Source organism: Pelodiscus sinensis, chromosome 1 (assembly GCF_049634645.1).
Source record: "Pelodiscus sinensis isolate JC-2024 chromosome 1, ASM4963464v1, whole genome shotgun sequence".
In the NCBI taxonomy this organism is placed as follows: Eukaryota; Metazoa; Chordata; order Testudines; family Trionychidae; genus Pelodiscus; species Pelodiscus sinensis.
In genome coordinates, this window is record NC_134711.1 from 55,428,035 (window position 1) to 55,451,117 (window position 23,083).

The following is a 23,083-nucleotide window of genomic DNA, read 5'->3' on the forward strand; positions in this document are numbered from 1 at the left end:
CTGTCGTTTGTTGTATGTGCACAGACTATTGTGCCTCTAGACCCAGTAGGGCTCTGTGTATGCATGGTGAAGTACCTGTGTATTCATGGGTACACCTATATGAACTGCAGACACAAAAAGGGAGGATCATGGGATACAGGTGCACAAGATAGAGGCTAGCCCCTTTTTTATAATTTTATTGGTGAGATAATCTGACGGAGTATGGAGGATGTGTTTTCTATTTTACATTCACACACACACACACACACTATTTCCAATTACTTATCAACTCTGCCACTATCAGTCTATTATGTTTTGGTGGGAGTCACAGCAGAAGTGGGGGTCCAAGAGAGTTTTGAAACTAGAGAGTGTAGTGGCCTTTAGAAAAGGGGCCTCAGGCTTTGTCTACACTGCGGGGTTTTTGCGCAAGAAGCTTTTTGCAGAAGAGATCTTCCGCAAAAAGTTCTTGAGCAACAGAGTGTCCACACTGCATGGATACTCTTGCGCAAGAAAGTTCTGATGGCCATTCACAGAATGTCCATCAGAGTACCTGTGCTTTTTCTGATAGGCTCTTTTTGAAACCGCTGTTGAGTATCCACACACATCTTTTTGCACAAGAGCTGTAGCGCAAAAAGGAGTTATTCCTCATGGGGAGAGAAATTACTCTACTGGCAAAAGCCCTCTGTCCTATCAATTTACTGTATATTTATTTATTTATTTATTGTGCAAAATCACGTTTGAGGTATGGACTCTCTGGGTCTTTGTGCAAAAACCCTGTAGTGTAGACATAGCCTCAGTGGATAGGGACAGTGTGAAGGAGCACGGATGTTATACAAGACAAGGACAAACAAGCTAAGACGGGCAGCAGTAGAGCTGAGGAGATGGGTGGTGATACAAAAAAAGAGACAAAGATAGAGAAGTAGGGAGAGTCAGAATTGTGCGGGATCATGAGGACCAGAGCAAGTAGCTTGAATTTGATGTAGTTGTAGATGGAGAACTAGTAAAAGGATTCAAAGCTTGTGTTGATACAGACAAGACAATGGATGAGTGAAGGGAAGGAGCAAGAAGACAGTGAAAAATTGAGGCGGAAGAAGAAGAAAGTAGAGAAAAATGTACTGATGTTTCTCTTTTAATGTGGGAGGTTTTTATATTCTGAAATCAGAAGAAGGGAGTCATCAGAATCCTGTTGTGAAATTCAGAAATGTGGACTCTTTTCCCTAAATGTTGAAAAACACTTCAAATATGTTGTCATTGATTTAATAATACACTTTATTTATCTGTTAGTCAGGGAATAGGATTCTGACAGCTTTAAAAGGTGAGAGTTTTCTGCGTTTGTGAGTATAGGATTTACCTGTGCCATCCTTCCCTTGTAAACTCTGTTGTTCACTTTCTGCGATTAGACCTCACTTGTTTATTAGATGTCTGGGGTTTGTTAGAAAAAAAAATCTCTGCTGAAGTGTGCACTATTGAAACCCAGTGTTCAAAGGCATCTCCAGTGCGTAGATACTTGTTTTCATATCAGAGCACCTGCAGTGCAGAAGGTATTGAGGCCAGAGCCTGCCACACCACTTCATTTTATAAGCAAACTAGCAGGTTTATTCAGTCAACCTTAACTCAAATAAGGGAGGTGTGGGGGGGAGGTGGAAAATAAAAGGAAAATGTACAGGCTTTATTTAAATGATTGTATATTTCAAAAAGACAGAGGGATGCCCCCTACCACAGGGGCTGTTCTGGCCAGGCAGGAGAACCCCTGCCCATGGCATGCCCCAGGCTCACTGGACAAGTGCTGCTCCAGCCCCCTCTTAACCATTAACGTCCCTAGGTAATAGGTTCCTATATAAGAAAAAGTCTCTAATATCAGAACATCTGGTAACCCTGACCAAGGTCCTGATTCTGCTTCTCCAGCCACTATGCCAGGCTCATTGAATGACCAATAGGCCACACTTTCTACACCCCAGTGTAGGACAGTTGTTTAGCTGGGAAGATGGCAGAACTGAATGATCACTGAAGGAATCTGAAATTGAGAAAGTCAGAATGGTCAAGGGATTTGCACCAGAGTCACTTTGCAGCGTGACAGCTCAGTAGTAAAGTGTAACTGACTACCCATGTTAATTTGTTTGCATGAGTAGCATGATTGGATAAAAAGGAGGCAAAATAAAAACAAGACTAGGATACTTGGAGAGAGGAAACAAGCGCTTTGGGTTCTCGATTTTGTCCCTGTAATAGGACATGCTCTCTTACTGCTCTGATGCTTCCTGATAGCCTATCTGGCTTGTCACATAGTCAGATGCCCCTTCCTGTGATTGCCCAGTCTGATTTCCTGCTCTCTCGCTGAGTGGTTTCTCTCATGCTTCTGAAGCTGCAGCACTTTCCTCTTCATGGATTAGCCCTCTCGCCAAGTCACCTTGAAGTTTCCCCCCCATCCAGAGTGTTATCAGGCTCCATCCTCAGTGTCCCTGCCAGTCCACAAACAGGGTGCACCTAGCATGCCACTTCTGCCAGAGCTTGTAGGAACTCCTAAGGCCATACTCTACACCAGGTTCCAATCTAGGGAGCTGAACCCAGTAGCTCTGGTCTTTATTCTCCCAGCGCTTACTGTTCCTTCCTTGGACTTCTTGCTACCTTATTGTTACAGGTTCCTACTTACTTACCTCTCTCCCCCAATATCAAGGAATGTGACTGTGTATATTCTGTTGCCAACCCAACCTGTTTCTTCCCAGCTAACTTACTCCCAAATTAAGCCTCATTGCATTCTAGCTCCCTTCCAGGTGGAGCCCATGGGTAATTGGCCTCTCTTGCCTATATGAACCCCATCCAGGATTAGTACGGGGTGAATGTCTTGTCTTATAATTTATTCTCCCCAGATGTGGTCCCACATACTGTGACTTTGCAGCAGAGTCAAGATGAAAGTGAGCAATGCTAAAATACAGTGAAGAACTCCTGTTCTTGTAAGCTTTCCAGACAGATTTGTTTTGTGTAAGCATCCGAACTGGAACTCTGAGTCCTTTGAAGTTTATCTGAAACTAACATTGCAAGCACTGTTAAATATCAAAACAATTTAGAACTAGATTCCAAACTCCAATGGAGGCGGTACATTGCAAGTATATTTTAAAAGATATCTGAGGGTATACTCAGCATATCTGAGATTCAAATTTCTCCCACTAACTGTGAATTTAAATCTTCACAATTGATGTGCTCAGTTTAGTCCCCATGGGCTATTGTCTTCTACAAGTCACTAGAGTTTCAGTAAATGTTCCAATATGTCGGGTTTTTTTTCCTGCTGAGAGCCTTAAATAGCTTGTAGTTGAAAACTAACGAGGCAACAATAGAAAAGTAAATTCAAAATAAATTAACAGATAATGTGGTTTTAGTCCCAATACAACTCCTATTAAATTATATTAAAAGACTCTCATTGACTTCAGTGGGAGTTGAATCCAAACTGTAGTTTCTCGTGGTAGCCGATAAAGATAAAACAATTCATGCTTTATAAAAAATAATGTTAAAAAATCTTAATCCAGACAAAAAGAAATAACCCACAGCAAATATTGGATATTTAGCAGTTTCTACAAAAAGGTTTACAGATAACTTTAGACTAGCAGGATAGGAGAGGTTTGTTTTCATAAGTAAACAAACCTTTTCTGAATTGTTCCTGCTAATCAAATATAATTAATCTAATTTTATTTAGCCATCTGACAAACAGAAAAATGTTTTGAACAATTTAAAAAAAACAACACAGGTTCTTCCATTGTTTTTTAATGTGTCATGCCTGAATAAAAGGAACAAAATCTGTTATTACAATAAACACTGCAAACAAATATTGATATTTCAAGTCCATTTTATGCCATTTCTTGGGTGTGCAAGAGGCACAAAACTACATAAATAGGCTGTGTGCCAAGATGATCTATGTTGCAGAGAGATAAGACAGAAGAAAGAGCCCTTTAACTTAAGGTAGAAGAAGAACTACACCTACAGTCTGGCAGAGAGATATGTTTGGCAGGGTTGACAGTAGTGAGGAACTCCTGGGAATAAGGTCCTTATTCATGTGTTAGCCCTACTTGAATCCTGCTCTCACTTTCTCACCTCCCATACTGGGTCAAGAGAGCAGTCAGGAATTACAAATGGGGAACTTCATGAGGAGGTGGGTCCAGAACTAGTTTCTTTCCAAGTACAATTATTACAAATTATCATTGACAGCTGGGATGGAGGGCAGTGTTGCCAATCCCAAGTGTTCTAAAATCATGAGTCAGTCCTGCAGAAATCATGAGATTGGCACCTTTTATGGTATATTCACTTTACATTCTCTAGCTTTTAGTCTTGCAACCATGAGCAAAATAATCACTTTATGCCAGAAGCAGCAGCTTTGTTAAAAAAAAAAACAACCAATTTTGCAAGACTCCCAGTAACACCCTGAGAGATGGCAATACTGAGATTGGAGAATTGTCTCTTCACTGGGAGAAGCTTTAGGTAGTCTGAGCTCAAGTTCTCTTGTCTTGCTGACTGACTGAGATCCCTCTCTGATGTTCTGAGGAGCAAAGTGTGGAACTCATTGCCATGATGACGTTATTGAAGAAAATTGCTTAGCAAGATTTGAAATAAGAATTAGACACAAGTAAATAAACACAATATTGACATTTACATCATCTAGAAAAAAGGCTTTATTTTTGTCTGTGTGTGTCATGCATTAGCTAAATGACAGCAGGCATCAAAAAGAAATATGGCAAAGATGAGACATCATAAAAATATTAAAATAATAAGTGGTATGAAAAAGATAATTCTATTTTCCATGTCCCATAATGCACAAAGGGATGTATATTTAATTAATATGTATATGAGAAAATCAAAACCAGTAAAAGGAAATACTCTTTTAACACAGGTGATTACACTGTAGAATGTGTTACCACAAGAAATCGCTGAGGCCAGAAATTTAACACGTACTTACAAAAGATTGGATATCACAGTTAATGCTAACAGCAATTTTTGAAGGGATTTCAAACCTCAGGGTTTAAACCAATCTCTAACTATTAGAGATGCAAGAGGCATTTGCCTACATTTGCCTTTTGTGAAGTTCTTAGACCTTACTCTGAAGTATCTGGTACAGACCTCCATCAGAAACAGGAGAGCAGGTGGATCTTGGGTCAGAACTAATATGTCAATTCCTATGTTCCTATTAAGGTTCTGATTCTGCTTCCATTTTAACCAATGAGAGTTTTGCCGCTGGTGGTTGGAGTAGGCTTGAACATTAAATACAGATGTTACAGCTGGAAGCACGGTATCAGACTAGGTGGATCTAGGCTCTTTGTAGTTTTGATACTGGAAGTCTGTTAAGCACAGAACAATATAAACAACTAACAAAATGTTCCAGGGTTTGAAAACAAATGGTTGCACTTAATAACCAAGAAGACTAAATATGTGATCTTCATCTAGAATAAGTGATCATTTAGGTGACCTAGCTAATAAAATATAAATCTCTTTGTAAGTTCATTATTTTGTTCTAGTCTGCGGTGTTTTGGTTTTCTTTGATTTTGTGTTTTGAGGTGTTCAGAGAGGAGAATTGAGCATCAGAAACAGATTTCAGAACCTTTGGATAGACTGCCAAGTAAGAGACACTGTCAACAAAATTCAAATTTTTAATGGATTTCAACAAATTGCTGTCATTGTACACATCCTGGGGCCAGTAGCTGCCCCGTTTGCCAACTCCTTTGTTACATGAGGGAAGGGTATGATATGAAAGATGGCTCTCTTCCCCACCCCACCTCGTAGGGACACTGATAGCTGCAGGGACAATACTACTATCCCTAGAGATACCAACTTTTTATTTTTAGGATGGTGCATTTGTGGATTATGAGGTTGGTGAGGGTTTAGTTAGAATCGTAATGTGAGTTTGTCATTATTGTGGAAGTCAAATGGAATTGCAGACTATTGGCAAGAGAATGAGCATTGGTTGTCATAGCAGAATTTAGAGGTGAATAATATTTGCCAGTGAGTAACACAAGCTACACACAAAGATGGGATTCCCTCCTTGATTAAATTAGATGAGGAAAGGAAAAGAAGAACAGAAATGTTGATGACTGTTGTCACAGAGCCAAAATCTGGGGATGACTCATCTATGTGATGTTTCATACTAAGAACGTAGTTATGCAATTAATCATGCTGTAAAATAATAATATAATTACATTTATTTAAATATTGTGGATGTTTTCTCCTTTTTAAATATTTAATTTGTGACACAATGCAAAATGAACAGTACTTACTTTATTTTTAGTAAAAACATTTGCACTGTAAAAACAAAAGAAATAGTATTTTCCCATTACAAGTACTGCAGTGCAATCTCTTTATCCTGAAAGCTGGATTTACAAATATAGAATGATGTACAAAAAAAATAACTGGATTGAAAAATAAGAGTGTAAAACTTTAGAACATACAAGTTCATTCAGTCAGATTTCTTGTCTACTCCAATAAACCAGTTTGTTTACATCTGCAGGAAATAATGCTGTCCACTTCTTGTTTACAGTGTCACCTGAAAGTGAAAACAGGTGTTTATATGGCTTTGCAGTAGCCAGCATTGCAAAATACTTATGTGCCAGATGTGTTAAAGCTTTGTATGTCCATTTCACTTGCCAATGGCACACTTCACGTGCCATTATAGAGGACAAGCATCCATGCTGCTAATGTGTTTTGCTGAATAATGGTCCAAAGTAGTTTGGATCAACACATGTTCATTTTCATCATCTGAGTCAGATGTACCAGCAAAAGGCTTATTTTTTTAAATCTATTTATTTATTTATTTTGTGGTGGTGGTGGTTTAGGGAGTTTTTTTAGTTTTCACATCAGTGTTGCCTTTTCAGACTACCAAAGGCATGCTCCACACTTCTCCCTCCGATTTTGAATGGCACTTCAGATTCTTAAACCTTGGTTCAAGTGCTATAGCTCCCTTTCAGAATCTGATATTTGGACCTTTTTTGTGTTTTGGCAAATCTACAGTGAAAGGGTTATCACCAGAGATCACTATAACATGAAATAAATGTCAGAATGCAGGTAAGAGACAGAGCAGGAAACAATTTTCCCCCCAATAAGTGAGTCACATAATTAATTCATTTTTTTTAATGAGCATCATCAGCATGGAAGCATTCCTCTGGAATGGTGGCTGAAGCACAAAGGGCATATGAATGTTTAGCATATCTGCATTGTAAATACTTTGCAATGCCTGCTATAGATTACCATGGGAATGTCTGTGCTCACGTTCAGGTGACATTATAAATGAGAAGCAGGCAGAATTATCTCATACAAATATAAATAAGCTTGACCAGGGGTCCTGTAGCACCTTATAGACTAACAAATGTATTGGAGCATAAGCTTTTGTGGGCAAAGACCCACTTCATCAGTTGCATCTGATGAAGTGGGTCTTTTCCAATGAAACCTTATGCTCCAATACATTTGTTAAACTATAAGGTGCTACAGGACTCCTTGTTGCTTTTGCAGATCCAGACTAACATGGCTACCCCCGATACATAAATAAACTTGTTTCTCTTTGGGATTGGCTAAACAAGAAGTATGACTGAGTGGACTTGTTAGCTCCAAAGTTGTATATTATTTTCTTTTTGAGTGTTGTTAATATAATAATCTGCACTTTCATGATAAAGAGATTGCACTACAGTACTTGTATGAGGTAAATTGAAAAAAACTATTTATTTTGTTTGCCACTCTTGCTGTTCAGATATTTTTAATAAAAATATAAAGTGAGCACTGTACAATTTGTTTTCTGTGTTGTAATTGAAAATGTAGAAACAAGTCAAAAATATTTAATACATTTCCGTTGGTATTCTATGGTTTAGCAGTATGATTAAAACTGAGATTAATTATGATTAATTTTTGTATTAATGTGTGAGTTAAATGTGATTAATCCACAGTCCTACTAGATATAGATCAAGATCTGAACTTTTGGTTTGCCCCACCTGTAATTGTAAAATGTGGGCTAAAGAACGAGTGCCTTCAGCAATCCAAGAGAACAGGTATTCCACATAACTACGGGACATTTTAAAGTGTTATAGTTCTTAGAAAAAAATAGAAGATTAGTGGTTAATAAAGCACTGATTGCCATAGCAACTACAGTGTAGATATTGATGACACGGGGGCCGTGTCCAGACTCAGGGGTTCAAAACTTCCCCTGCGTCCAGACTCAAGCCGCGTTCTTTTGAAATTATTTTGAAAGAACGCGGCTTTTCTTTCGATGGCGGTAAACCTCATTTCACGAGGAAGAACGCCTTCTTTCGAAAGCTCCTCTTTCGAAAGAAGGCGTTCTTCAATGTAAAGAGGCCGTCTTCGAAAGAGAGCATCCAGACTCGCTGGGTGCTCTCTTTCGAAAAAGCGGATTTCTCTTTCGAAAGATCCGCCTGCAGTCTAGACGCGATCTTTCGAAAGAGGCTCTTTCGAAAGATGCTTTCGAAAGAACCTCTTTCGAAAGAAGCCTGCAGTCTAGACATAGCCTAACTTATCAGCTGGGTAGTTCTTCACTTTTGTTGAATAATCCTGTTCCTTTATTTTCTTTACACAAATTAAATAAATCAGCAAACAAAGATGTTTTACTACTTGCATTTGATTTTAACAGCGGAAGAGGCAAGCATATGAGTCTAATCTGATAAGCAACGGCTTGCAACTTGAAGCAACCAGATCGGTGAGTATCCTTTCCTGTGTCTGCGCTGTTGTGGCTGAAGGTGGAATTTGGCTCAATACGGGAAAGGAAATGAAGTGTATGACTGAACTGTAGCCTCTTCCTCTTTTTTATTCCTATAATATCAAGATGTCATGGTCAGGAGAGCCCCCCGCACCCACCTCATTCCTTCATTTTGTCTAGGAATAGGAATCTGCGTGGTAGTCATGGATCTGTCACTAACTTGCTATGTGGCCTTGGGAAAAGTCACTTATGCTTCGTTTCTATTCCTTCCTTTGCAAAGCGAAGCTTGTTCTTACCTACTTCACAGAGAGGTTGGGGAGATTATGGCTGTGTCTAGGCTACAAAGAAAGTCTGAAAAAGTTACGCAAATTGCAGTTTGCATATCTTTTTCTGCTTTTCTTCCAAAAGAGGCTTTTCCGACATTTGGCCCATCCACACTGGGCCAAATGTCGGGAAAAAAAGCCTCTTTTGGAACATTCCTTCTTCCTTGTACAACGAGTTTTACAGAGATGCCGAAAAATGTATCTGCTTTTCCATTTTTTTTTTCGGAAAAGCAAACACATTCCTTGGATGCGGCAGAGCTTTTCTGGGATACCAGAGGTATCCCAGAAAAACTCTGCAATCTAGATGTACCCTAAATAGTTTGTTCAGCACATTGAAAACATAAAGCCCAATAACCATTCTAATGGGCCAATTCTTTACCCTTGTGGCAGATAGGAATTGTGAAATGGGACACCAGGGGCTGGGAGGAATTGGCCTAATGAAGGAGCAGCAGTAATAACCCTGTAGGCTGATGCTCCTTGCAACCCCCGGCCTAGTGTGAGTAGTTGTTGCTCTCTACACGAGGGAGATTCTGGGCTGCAGACCAATCTGTCGGCAGCTCTGGGCAGGCTATTACAAGATGAAGCAACCACTAGAGATATTCTCATTTCCTTGCGGGCTGTGTTAGCCACTGCAGTACCCTAAATCCAGGATGAATAACGATGGATCTTCCCCTCCTTGCTTCCTGGGCTACATCTTCTGTGCTGTGGCTCCCAGGAGAGGCAGTACAGAATCTGGCACAAAGTATTTTTATTATTATTTTGTAACACAATGAGCTCTGGAACAGGGAGGGCCCTCTACCACTTCTTCCCAAATTGGGTTTAAAATCCACATCTTTAGGCTTTAGATTAGATAGAAACCTGAAGTGGAAGCTCCACCTGTGTGTCCCAGCACACAATTTGGTCCCCAAACTATAGCATGCACCTCAACATGCAACAAGGAGAACTGTTAGGAGAAAATCCAACCCAGATATATTGCTACTTGTAAGTGGTGCATTGTAAATTTGTGTCCGTTTTGGTAATCCTGCCGTGCTCATGGTTCAAAATAGCAAGTTTCCTGAGGATTAGATCTATAAACAGCATTAAGAAATCCACATAGGTAATGTGTATTAAAATGTAAATTGCTTTGTAAAATATTTTGCAGAGATGTTACTTTTAAAGCAACAATTTAGTGATCTTTTTAAAATGCCATTCTCTCCAGAGAGTTCTCATCTGCCCTTGGTGCCTTCACAGACGTTAATGAGATGTTCACACCGAATTGATCTCCTAAGGGTTTCTAAGAGGAAGGAAAATCTGTGTTGCTGAAAAGTATATGAAGAGTTCTTTGCTTTCATTTTTTGCATATATATTTTTAATATTCTTTCACTTTAGGTCTTAGATGAAAAACTTATTTTTGTAAAAGTGCACGCACCTTGGGAAGTGCTATGTACATATGCCGAGGTTATGCACATCAAATTGCCTCTGCAGCCCGATGACCTGAAAACCCGAGATTCAGCTTTCAACTGGTTTAGTCGATTCTTCCAAGTGGATGAAAATATCATCAAACCAGAGCAAGAGTTTTTCACTGCCCCATTTGAAAAGGCCCGTTTGTCTGATTTTTACATTCAAGACAAAGACACCTTTTTCAATCCTGCAACCAGAAGCCGAATTGTAAGTCAATATAAATATTTTTCTTTTCTGTCTCCAAACCCACACAAAGATATTTGTTTATTTCTCTTTTTTCAATTGCAACAACACAAATACCGTTGCCAGTAACAACCTTCCTGAAATGTTAGAAATGTACTATAGGGAACAATCCTACATTCACGAGGAGACTGACTGGATGATCTGATAGGATGAAATTCCAAAACTTTATCCAACTTGGGTTCCACTTATACCCCAAAATAGAGCTTAAGTGGAACTTAAATGGAACAATGGCCTTGTACAGTGAATTTTATCTAGATAACTTACCCCTATTTAATGTCTATGATTCTGTGGTGACAAAGTTCTAGTTTACATTGCTCACTTACAAATTGAAACGGATACAGGGCATTTTGGTTTTTTTTCAGGTTTACTTTATTCTTTCCCGTGTGGAATATGCAGTAAGAGACAATGTGAAAAAGTTTGGTATTAACAAACTCCTAGACTCTGGGATCTACAAAGCAGCGTTTCCTCTTCATGATGTAAGTCAAATTCTTGGAAAAGGTATCTTAGTTGTGAATAAATTTGCATGCTGATTGAAGGCATTTGTATGATTCCTATAGCAAAATATGCAAGGCATTGATTTTATTTGTTCACTGACTGTCCTATGTAGAGAGAATGGCTGGAAGAAAATTTTCCTTCAGACTGTTTTTAGGGGAATATTGATTATCAAATAAAAAGTTTTTCGCAAGTGTCTTTTGACAAAAGATTTCAATTTTTCTTTGAAAAACCAAACACTCAGAAACTGACATATTTTCTTCTGGAAATGCTGTTGAGATGCCTGCTGGGAGTTGAATGTATTTCAGTTGCCTCATGTCCCTATTCTATGGGCCAGGCTCTCCTGCAAGACTGTATTGTCTGTGATGCTCCATGACCAGAAATTCCCAGAATGCACCACTTCCTCTTTCCAGAAGGGAAAGCCATATGTTCGCACTCATTGTCTGTCTTGTTGCATTGTAGAATGCGAATGGAAAAACCCCACTAAAATTCTTAATACAAGTTCACATTTTCACCAAATACATTTATAACCAACTTAGCAAAGAAACAAAGGAATACTTCCCGCTGCAGCCTTTTTTAAAACAGATGCTGGAAGTCCTGCATTTTTTCCTCCATAGTTTTCAGACTTCATTGTAGTATACCGTTCTCCCGAAGGAAAGCATCTGATAGTATATGAGAGGTGCCCACAGTCTGTTTAAATTAAATCTCATTCTTTAATTATAACTAACGCTTTTTTATTTATTCTCCCAATCCTAGGCCATGAATGTGCAAAAAATGCATTTCTTGCATGTTTAAGTTTAAGCACATGAAGAAACCCATTAGCTTCAATGAGATGAGTCAAATGTGCATAAGCATTTGCAGGGCTCGCCGAACTGTGGTGAGCCCCGCTCGCCAGCCCAAACCCGGCTCTTCCGGGTTACAATCTACTCGCCCGTGGCGAGTAGATTGTATTATTTGTCGAGCCCTGAGCATTTGCAAGATTGGGGCCTTAATAACAAGCCTCTCTACTTTCACTGCTTTCTAGTCCTTTATTATAACTTGCAATGCAGCTTGGGCTAGTGGTTCTCAAACTTCACTGCACCGTGACCCCCTTCTGATAACAAATATGACTGACTACCTGACCCTAGGTGGGGTGGGAGGGGTTGCCATGGAGGCCAAGCCAAAGTGATCTGCCCCAGGCAGACGGGGGAGGGGAGCAGAGCCCAAGCAATACTGAAGCACTAAGAGATTACTCCTGCCACTGATCTCTCAAGTATAGCTCTACAAAGATACAATTTTACACAGCCAGTGGGGCTGCAATGGCACTGGTTGGTTCAGTTAGTCTGGTCATGTAAACAAGTTCATCTGCCCCTAAAGATAGAAATACCGAGAGTGATTATTCTAATGGGATAGTTTTTCCATATGCCATTGTCTTTTGCAGTCGAGATTCAATTGCCTGTCAGAGGACCCCAACTACCCTAATGAACGGTATCTTCTTTACAAGGAGTGGGCTCACCCCCGAAGTATTTACAAACTGCAGCCATTGGATCTTGTCAGGTGGGTGTACATATGACCAGTGCAATTCCAAAGAACCTAGGAATTTTCCCATTTTGGCACTTTGAAGATTCATGCCTAAATTCAGTGATACTCAGACCTCAGTGGTTCAAGGGCCAAATTAGAGATCAACAATACTCAAAATAGCCACAGTAGTGGCTGGCTACAATACTATATTTAAATAGTGCAAGAAGGGAAATATACACACATCCACACATGTCCACTATATATTTTAGAGCGTTTGTTTGCCTGTCTGTTTGTTTGGTCGAGGACTCCTCCTAAATAGTAAGAACTAAGGCCTCTCAATTTGGTCTGCAGCTTCCTCTTCTCCTGACTTAAAGCAAGGTCTGGGTTTGATTGTGCCTAGACAGCCAGAAGCCCTGGGAAAAGGACAGTTTTCCATAACCTGCAAAGGGAGGAGGTGCTGTTCTAAGGGACAAGATATGAGCGTGGCCACTGGGGGCAGTGAGCCCAAAGGGGAGAACTATTCTGCAGAGTGGCCACTAGAGGCAGCAGCCATTGTCAGCCTGTGGTCTGATCTCCCCACGGACAGAGGTTGTGCCAGCATCCCGCAGAGCAGCCTCTGTCCTCAGTGAGCCTAGGCCCATTGTGAACAGAGTCTGTGTCACAGAGTGCGGGAGATGGCTCCATGGGATCTGGTGGTCATGGGGTGCTGGCTTTTAAGCTGACTCCCCTCTGAGAACCAGTTCCTGCCTGTCCCCACTTCCCCTCCCCCACCTCTTTGGGAGGCAGTGGGGGGTGGGCAGGAGGCTCCGCAGGAGGCAATACGCGCAGCAGCCACTTTAAAAGCTGGCTTCCTACCAGCTTCCTACTGGCTTCTCCCCTTACTCTCCATGTTGCTGCCTCTCTATCAGAGGCACCAGCGCAGGAGTTGGGGGGAAAGGTGGCTCCGCAGGATCCGGTGCTTGTGGGGAGCCAGTTTAAAACCTGACTCCTCACAAGCACCAGCTCCTGCCTCTGCCTCCTTTCTGCCTCTGATTCAGGGGCAGCGGAGGGGGAAGGAGATGCATGTGGATAGAATTAACTGATAAGCCCAGGTTTAATGGTTAATCATGTAGTCTACTACACTCTGAGATCCCTAGTGGGTGTAGGGAGAGAGAACTCGCCCCTGGACCCTGACTTCTGCATCCCCAGACACATCCCTAAGGCCTTGCCCTGAAGGACCTCAGTCTGCTAGTAACAGAATAAAATTGTCTTTATTGGTTAATAACTAAGACTAGCTTATAATGAAATCAAACAGTGTTTTAATATCATGTGTTGCAAATAGCTGCAGGAGACACATTAAAGAGCCACTTGCAACTCCTGAGCCTCAGTCTGAGTAAACCTGCCTTAACTCTAATTACAGATATGTTTGCCCATATCTGCAGACATGTTTGAGCATGCTTTGTTTCTGATTTATAAGATACAGGTATGTGGCTTTGTAACCAATCAAAATTGAGCTTCTGTGAGAAGCAGAAATTACATGAAAACATAAAAAAAATCATGTAAATTAACAGAAATAGTTAGCTGTTGTACTTCTGCAGTCACACAGTATAAAAATATGAATATAGAGTTTAGTCCTAAATATGTGGACTAGATAGGTGTCTGGGAAAGAACTGTGGGTTTGACTGTATTTTCCCCCCACAGGAAATATTATGGAGAGAAAATTGGAATATATTTTGCTTGGCTTGGATTTTACACTCACATGCTGATTGTGGCAGCAGTAGTAGGACTTGCCTGTTTTTTGTATGGATTCATAACAAAGGACAACTGCACATGGAGGTACCAGTTGGATAGTTCAAATGTATTTTCACTTAGACACAGTATGGTGAGTAGTGGGGAGGAACACCAAGGGAACACAGCTAAAGAGGGGCAATGTAACCCTCACACATGACTTGTCCACCATTCCCAGCCTGGGCCCCACACACTCTCACCAGCCTTTCCCCATCCCATGTTACCTGATGGGGAGGGGGTTCTGTCCTCCTGCTGTGCTGGCTCCAGTCCCCCTGGCATGGGGAGCCACTAATGCACTTTCCCAGGCTACCTCCAGCCACACTGCCTGTCTGTCATCCCAGGCAGATAGTGTGGCTGGAGGCTGCCAGGTCAGGAGAGTGCAGCCACTGTGCTGAGCATCCCTTGTAGCATGGCTGGAAGAGAAGAGGCTCTGGCCTCACCTCTTGCCTTCTGGCTCTCACCTACAGAGTTTGCTAGGCATAAAATAATGTGAACCTTGATAGAGATCCCAGGTTGAAGTTCATGGTGAATGAACATTGTGAAAAGGAAATGGCAAGCATATATCAGGGCTACAAGAACATTGCTGGGTCATGTAGTCAAAGGAACATGAAAGTCCTCCAACTCCCCCTTACTTCTAATTGCCTTGCATTCTGCTTTCTTATTCTGCATATTTCCTCCTCTGCTCTCTGTCCTCTTTTTGTAAGCAAACAAAGAGCCATCTCATGCCATCAGCTTCTAAACAGAACTCCCTACTGAAATCAGTGGGGAGTTCTGCTATAAATCTTTATGGCACTTTATGGCCTAAAGGCTTCACAAATCAGAATGTACTGAGACACATTTTATGTCAAATAAAAAGTCCATGGAATGAAAGGAGCAGATGAGCAAAATTACTAGAGCAGCTAAAACATTAGAAGAGCACCCCAAAATATATATCAGGTTTCTGCCTTCAGAACAAATAATGCATAAAAGGAAATTAAACAACCAGTCAAAGAAAATGACAATAAATCCTGGGGAGAAAATAAAAAAATGCAGCTCAACATCTGAAACAGAATCAAATCATTAATATCTTTTAGGAAACTAAAGCTACCATGGTCAGAAAGAGCTCACAAATGATCTAATCCAATATTTAGTCAATCAATGAAATGATTCCCATTGACTTTGGTGAGTAGTGGATCTATCTCTGCACAAACAAATATCAAGCTAATTGAAAAACAAACGTAGAGAATAAGAATAGCATCTGGATTGGTTCTGAAGTTAAAGATGTAATGTACAGGGCAAAAAAGTGATAGACAAATATGAATATTTCGAAGACTTATATTTAAGTTTCTGTTTTTTTGGTGTTTGTAGCCTGTCACTTCTATGTGAATTCTATGTGAATGTAAAAATGTAAAGAAAACGGTGAAAAGTCAAAACCTCAGCACAAGTTACTGTAATATGTCCATTTATGTTTGTTACTCCCTAAGGGAGAGTAAAAACTTTCTCATAAGGTGAAATTCACATATGAGTGGAGGGCCTGTTAAAAGGCACTGCTCAGAATTCAAGCCCTTTATTCCCCGCTCGTATAGGAGAACAGAGTAGCAGAACAGGGAAAATTCTGCTCCCCCTTAACTCCTTGAAGAGAGACCTTGGTGGAAAAGGGGCTACTAGATCTCCACTTACGCAGATCACCACCTCCTCTTGTGCCCATTGTAGCTGTGTCTTCAGACATTTTGGCTACTACAAGTGGCTCTGCATCTCAATTTGATGTTGGCAGTATAGCGTCTATGATACTCCCTGACCGGAAGAGAATTCTCCATTTCAACTTCAAACATCTCCTACCACCATGCTCAGACTGAACACTAAATGGTGGATTTGCCCATTGTAAATCAGGTAAAAGCATCACCCTGAAATTCTGAAAATGTGAACAATGGGATTTTTTTAAGATCTCCAGTTTGTTCTCAACATGATTTGTTTTAGAGAATAGCACCAAGAATAAGGGGAGATAATTCCTTCCATGCTTCATAATGTAATTTTCAGTATTTTGAAAACTAAGAGTGAAAGTGGAGAAAGCACATTGTCTGAAAGCAGTGCATTTAGCAATTTATTCTTCACTTCACCAAGTTATCACACCATGTACAAGCATTAAAGGTAGTTTGAGTTTCGTGCTTATGTGATTGATCCATTTTACTTTTAGCCAAGAAGTGTGTGATCCCAACATAGGCGGCAACATCATAATGTGCCCGCAGTGTGACAAGGAATGTACATACTGGAACCTCACTATCACCTGTGAATCCTCTAAGGTAACATGCCATTTATATCCTGCAAAAATGGGCTTCTAAGTTAGTTGCAATAGCCTTTCTCTTTCCTCTTACACCATCCATGGGGTAAAATAGCAGAACAGTTATTCCCTCACCAGTGCAAGGCCAGGTCTACACTAGGGGGCAATGTTGAACTAAGTTACACTAGTCCAGCAACGTGAATAGTGTAGCTGGTGTCAACGTACCTTAGATCGCGTTACTGTGGTGTCTCCACTGCAGGGAGTCGACAGGAGCGCAGTCAGTGGTCAATCTTTACTAGACTCACTAAATTGACTCCTGGGAGCTTGATTCATGCCATGCCGTTCTCCCAGTAAGTGTAGACAAGGTCAAAGTTTAATGTTTCTTCTTCAGAGCAATATGAAAGAGACAAGAGAGAAACACGTGAAAAGGAAAATGTTGGAAGGAAAAGGCAACCCCAACTTGCTCTTGGTGTGTGTGTGTGTGTGTGTGTGTGTGTGTGTGTCAGAGAGAGAGTACTCTGTGTGTGAGTGAGAGAGAGAGAGATGTGAACTGAAATCCCTAGCACTGAAGTACTAGCTGTCCTCTTCCAGTACAGTAAATTGGTGGAACATTGATACTGTGGCATTTGTATACCCTTTTCCTGCATATTTGCATTGTAGGTTTAATGTAGTTTTTTGCATTTAATTCTTTGGTTTTGAACATTGAAAGAATAGTAGGAGGAAAGGTGGAGTTTGTTTAAACCAAAGCTCAAAACTAAAATCAAAATGTGCAACATTCTTTCCATATTCTAATCCCAGATAGAAAAATGACTGATACGTTATAACTAAAGCCTTTATTTTTTAATTCTTTACAGAAATTATGTATATTTGATAGCTTCGGAACACTAGTATTTGCAGTATTTATGGGAATATGGGGTAAGTAGATTTCAAGGTTTTGCTTTTTATCTACAGTTTTGTCATCTAATTTTGGGCATACCTACAGTATCAGCCAGAAGTGTAGCTAAATGTACAACTATTTCAGTTTCTAGTGTTCAGCAATATTACAAAGGGGAATTCACACAAAAAGTGGGCAAAAAGAGGCCCATGGGCTGGATGTGGTTTGCTAGATGCTTTATGTATCTGCACATCCGCAGAGATGGCCGCTCGCAGCTCCTGTTGGCCGCAGTTTGCCGCGAACCCTGGCAAACTACGACTGAGCCACTTTTTGCCCATTCTTGATGTACACTAACTCTTTTTAGCATCATTAGGAGACAGGTTTTAGAACTTTTGGGGCAGATAGGAATGTTGCTTTTCAGTGTTGGCTTCACCCTTTTAGCCTTGGAGAAAAGCAAGAAAGAGGGATTAGAACTGCCCAATGTTAAGCCATCAGGAGCTACATGCTTAAATATGTCTGGCAAAGGAACTGTTTTTCTCCAAGGAATCTTGGAGCTGTCTATTCCCACTAGCAGCTGCGAGACTGAGGAAGGCGAAGGGGAAAGTAGAGCCATTTATTACACACTCCAGTAATTATGTCTTTCCTTCTTCATTTATGTAATTGATACTCTAAACATGCAGTAATTACAAGCACAAGGGATATCTCATGGCAAAAAACCTGCCTCTTTAATCAGGGGGTGCCCACTGACTGGTTCTATTCTGTACTAGATTCAGTGGACAAGACAAAGTTTATTTTTCCAGAGAGTGTCTTGTTTCATGCGACCTTGCACCACCAGAATTTTGTTAAGAAGGGGCCCGTGTTTACCTGCCAAATAGCAGTGATCACAGTATACGCTACTTCCCAATTTCTTCATCGGCAAGATTCTGCTTTACCCATGTGTTGCTTACCAGCAGGAGTGCAGATGTGTCTGGGCTTCCTTCCCATTCTCCTCCTCTGACATTTGACAGTGTCACCCATGTTCTCACTGAGACACCGTCTCTTCTATCTCAAGCCTGGAAATGGATGTGATGGACAAGGCAGCGTGAGATGGCCACTTGGGTTTCAGGGATGTGAGGAACCAGGCCTGGAACCTCTCCCCTCTCTCCTTCTTCTAGAGATGGTGACCAGCTAGGACCTTTGCTCCTCCCTATCTCCTCCCTCCAGAGAGATGAGGAACAGGATCTTTCCTCCCACCCAACCCTTCCACCCGACAGACTGGGACTGTGAATTAGTAGTAGCAACATTGATCTATGGCCAAGGGAGAGGCCATTTGAGCCTCTATTGGTTGGCCATATTTGCATGGTTGCTAATTGGCATTAACAGTAGCCCCTGAACCAAACTGCTTACTTGTTGTTGCTGATTAACAAATAATGTTGACTTGGAAGCTAGTCAACAGAGTTACAGAGTAACTTGTATGTCTTCAGCAGTGCTGCTTTAAGGGTAGAGAAGACAATCAATGTTTTAGAACAATATGTCAGCTTAATAAGGAAAGGTTAATATGCTTGCTACTATAAAACATATATTTTTATCTTTTAATTTGAACTTAATATACAGTGCTTTAAAGTAATGATTTCTTTAAATTAATTAAGTTAAATGTGATTCTTTTAAGAATGTTTCAAAGGTGTACTATGCTCAAGATACCAGTAGGGAATTCTAAACATCAAAATTAGAGTAGCTTGATGATAATTTTATCTTTCCCCCCCCCCCCCCCCCCCCCCGCTGGCCCAACAGTTAACTTATTTGTAATGTGTCTTATAATAACAAATTTTTTTTTATTTTTCTTTTTGAAATGTTGTTCCAAAAATGAAAAGTTAAACTGCATAACTACAGTAATGCCTACAAGGGTCTATTAGTATTATTATTATAAACTTATGATGGAAGAAGCTGAATTGTCTTATAGCAATTCCATCAAAATTGTACTGAATCCAAGTGAGCCATGGCCCTGATGCCATTTCATTTGTAATTTTCATGTATAGTAAAACTCCAGTTGTTCGGCATCCAGTGGTCTGGCACTCCCGATAGTCCGGCACCAACTGGAACCCGAAGTGCTCTGGCCAGCCGGACAATTGAAGCTGCTCTGCCTCCAGCTTCCCCAAGTCCGCCATTGGTCAGTTTCAGCAGCGGTGGACTTGGGGAAGCCGTGGGGCAGAGCACCCCAGCTGCTCTGCCCCAGGCTTCCCCAAGTCCGGTGCTGCTGAAACTGACCAACGGCGGACTTGGAGAAGCCAGGGGCAGAGCAGCTGGGGTGCTGCCGTGTTGGTCCCGCAGTGCCACCCCTCACCTGAGCAGTGCTGCGGGACCAACCCAGCAGCACCCCAGCTGCTCTGCCCCTGGCTTCCCCAAGTTCGCTGCTGCTGAAACTGACCAATGGTGGACTTGGGGAAGCCAGGGGCAGAGCAGCTGGAATGCTGCCCACGCTGCGCAGTTCCCCGCCGACTCCCCCCCCCCCCATAACCCCCCTTCCGGTACTCCGGCATATCCAATAATCCGGCACCCCCTGGGTCCCAAAGATGCTGGATTACTGGAAGTTTACTGTAATTGAATTTAAGAAGTTATACCTTTTTGGCCCTATAGTTGTATTACAATCATTAATTACTCCTGGGGGAGTTCTGCATCACTGCACAATTCATGACCCCACAGATTTATTTACTTCCCCAAGGAATAATGACTACTGGAGAGGAAGCAAAGGGAAGTCGCAAGAGTGGCCATGTGCCCCTTCCCAGCAGTGCGAGTGTTGGGTGCCCACAACAGCTAGTAGAGACACAAATTATAGCTAGAATGGGAGAGCTGGGAAGTCACATATAAAAGAGAGCAAATGAGAGAGAGAGACACTCTGTCCCTCTCATTTGCTATGGCAGCATGCTTGGTGTGGAGAGAAAGGGCTTTGGGGTGTTTCTTGGGAGGAAGGGTTGGGGCAGGCTCTGTCACCTCTGGAAGAGCAGAATTTTACAGCCTGCCAGCTTAGTGAATTGGTTTCATAGTTCTTAGTGAATTCTCTTATGAGTATAAAACAAGTGTAAAAATTTGAAGACTCCTTTACATTTCCAGAGTGGTGTAAAGGAGCCTTATTGTAAAGAACAGTGTGGACTTACAAATGCTTGTGGTGCTTTAAAGAGATTAGAATTGGTCTATATTTTTGGACTATCAAAATGTACCTCATAAACTGTTTGATACTGACCTTTCTGGAGATGGTCAGTAGGCAATATAAATTCTGAGTGTGAGTCTCCAGCCCTCACTTGGTCTTCAGTTGCCTGTAATGTAGCATAGAGCCTCTGACTGTTTGTATTTGTCAACTAATAGCTAGAAGTAAAGGGTTAATACAGGCTATATTATTATTAAACAACAGGGCTTTGGGGATTTCCTTTACTGATCCTCGCTTCTATTCTTCATCCATTGTACGGTAGGGAAAATGAATTGCCAAAATAATTGAAACCAGCATGATAATGCTACTTTAACAGATGAAATATGCAGAATTTTAAAAATTTGGATGCAGAATTCCCCCCGGAGTAATTTATATACTTATTAATAACTGTCCTGTAGTATGTTCCCTTCAAAGACCCCAAATAACTACAAAACATGAATGAATGAAGTTTCCCAGTGCCCCCTTTAGCATGGGTATGGACTCCTAAATTACAGCAACTGGCATGCCCAAGACCAGACAAGATGAAAACCCTGATCTCCAGACCCCCGGTAATTTATTTTAATCACTAGAACATGTCTTCTTTGAATAAATGAAAGACAAAATCAAATAAAATACAGATAGAAGAACCTGCCCTGCTCAAAGTAAAGTTGTCCCATTGCCTTTGTGTAGGCAGCTCCCTCAGTGACAGAGCCATCATAGCATCTTCTGGGCCAAGCACACTTCCTGGCTGTTAGCGCAGGGTTTGTAGTAGGGGGAGGGTCAGCGTGCTATAAAATTGGGGCAATGCTGCATTCCAGTAATTCCTAGCTACTGGAAAAGTCCTTAGGGACCTCTTGCAATTGATGCTAATTGGAACACCATTAAGATGCTTTCATTTATGCTGGGGACCAGATCAGGGGCCAGGTGTAGCAATGGAGAAACTTGCTCCTCCTTGGTCCACTTTCCTTGTTGTGCAGGCTGGTATAGAAGTAGGTCAGGCCCTACACATCCCTTTTTTGGCCTTCTGCTTGGAATGAGTAATCTCTGTTCCCTGCACCTGGGGGACACATAGGGATTGCCATGGTGAAAGGCCTGTGTGAAGCCATGCAAAGGTAAGAGCCTTCTTTCCATGGCTGCACTCATGCAACAGCCTCTCCTGAGTTGGCCTTTAGAGCTTTACTGTTTGTTGTATGTTTGATGCATTTACTGTAACTGTTTTCAGAAAACCTTTAGTAGATATGGCACTAACTCTATTGTAAAATAAGGGCGCGTCTACACTGCACTGTAGCTCAAAATAAGATATGCAATTTGAGCTATACAAATTGTGTATCTTATTTCAAAATAGCCTATTTCGTAATTTGGAGCTGTCTACACAGCACAATATTTCAAAATAACCCACTATTCTGAAATGTCCCTTACTCCTTGTGGAATGAGGTCTACAGTAATGTTGGAATAGCAAGCCCGTTATATTTTGAAATAACAGGATTGCTGTGAAGATGCAGGATAGCTATTTTGTGATACTACGGTATCCCAAAATAGCGCTGCAGTGTAGACATAGCCTAAATGAGCAATGGCAAGATTCCCTATGGCAATCTTACTACATATTTTAGAAATGTGCATCTGTTTGTCCGTCTGTGAGTCTGTTCAAGAGCTCCTCCTAAACAGTAAGAGCTGGGACCACCAAATTTACTATACAGCTTCCTCTTATCATAACTCAAAGCAAGGTTATGGTTTAGTTGTGCCAGGATAATGGGATGTGCATGGAATTTGATTGTTTCTCATAAAATGGAAAGGGGGGGGGTCTGGTAGGAGAAAGTTATACTGCAGAATGACCCAAGGGGGCAGCAAGGGGCCAGAGATGGAGATCAGAACAGCTATAACCCCATTGCACCAGCAGTGGGTGGAGGATGGAGAAAGGAGTGGCTATCTAGTAACTATATTTTTCAGAGGGTTTGTCTGTTTGGGTGTCTGTCTGGCCCCCAGGAAGGAGAGATGCACCCCTCCCCAGGCTGTGCCTGCTGCAGCTGCCATGGATAGGTGCTTCCACCTGGCCCCAAGCTGCTGCAGTGAGAGAGGGATGGGGGTTGTCCTCTCTCACTGTGGCAGCCTGTATATTGAACCCCTCCTCCCTAGCCTCACCCCAGAACAATGATTTAAAAGGAAAAAAAACAAAACTTATTTGAGGAGGTGTAACAGTTAACTCGAACTAAGAACTTAGTTCGAGTTAACGTTTGACTGCCGTGTGTAGCCGCGGGCAGTTAGTTCAGATTAAGGGGATTTAAAAATGGCGCCCGGATGGGAAGATGCAAATAAAGCCCGGGATATTTAAATCCCGGGCTTTATTTGTAACTTCGAATGCCTACATTAGCCTCCCTAG

General features: G+C 41.4%; 1 protein-coding gene across 5 annotated transcripts in view; it reads left to right on the forward strand.

Moving 5' to 3' along the window:
• The window catches only part of ANO6 (anoctamin 6), a 187,577-nt gene that overhangs the window by 71,304 nt on the left and 93,190 nt on the right, over positions 1-23,083 (forward strand). For all 5 annotated transcript variants that reach the window (XM_075930414.1, XM_075930407.1, XM_006126492.4 and 2 more), the window contains 7 exons: positions 8,585-8,650; positions 10,342-10,620; positions 11,019-11,132; positions 12,569-12,684; positions 14,329-14,463; positions 16,589-16,694; positions 17,527-17,587. In XM_075930414.1, the coding sequence (XP_075786529.1) occupies positions 8,585-8,650; positions 10,342-10,620; positions 11,019-11,132; positions 12,569-12,684; positions 14,329-14,463; positions 16,589-16,694; positions 17,527-17,587 (877 nt within the window). The remainder of the gene's footprint in view (positions 1-8,584; positions 8,651-10,341; positions 10,621-11,018; positions 11,133-12,568; positions 12,685-14,328; positions 14,464-16,588; positions 16,695-17,526; positions 17,588-23,083) is intronic.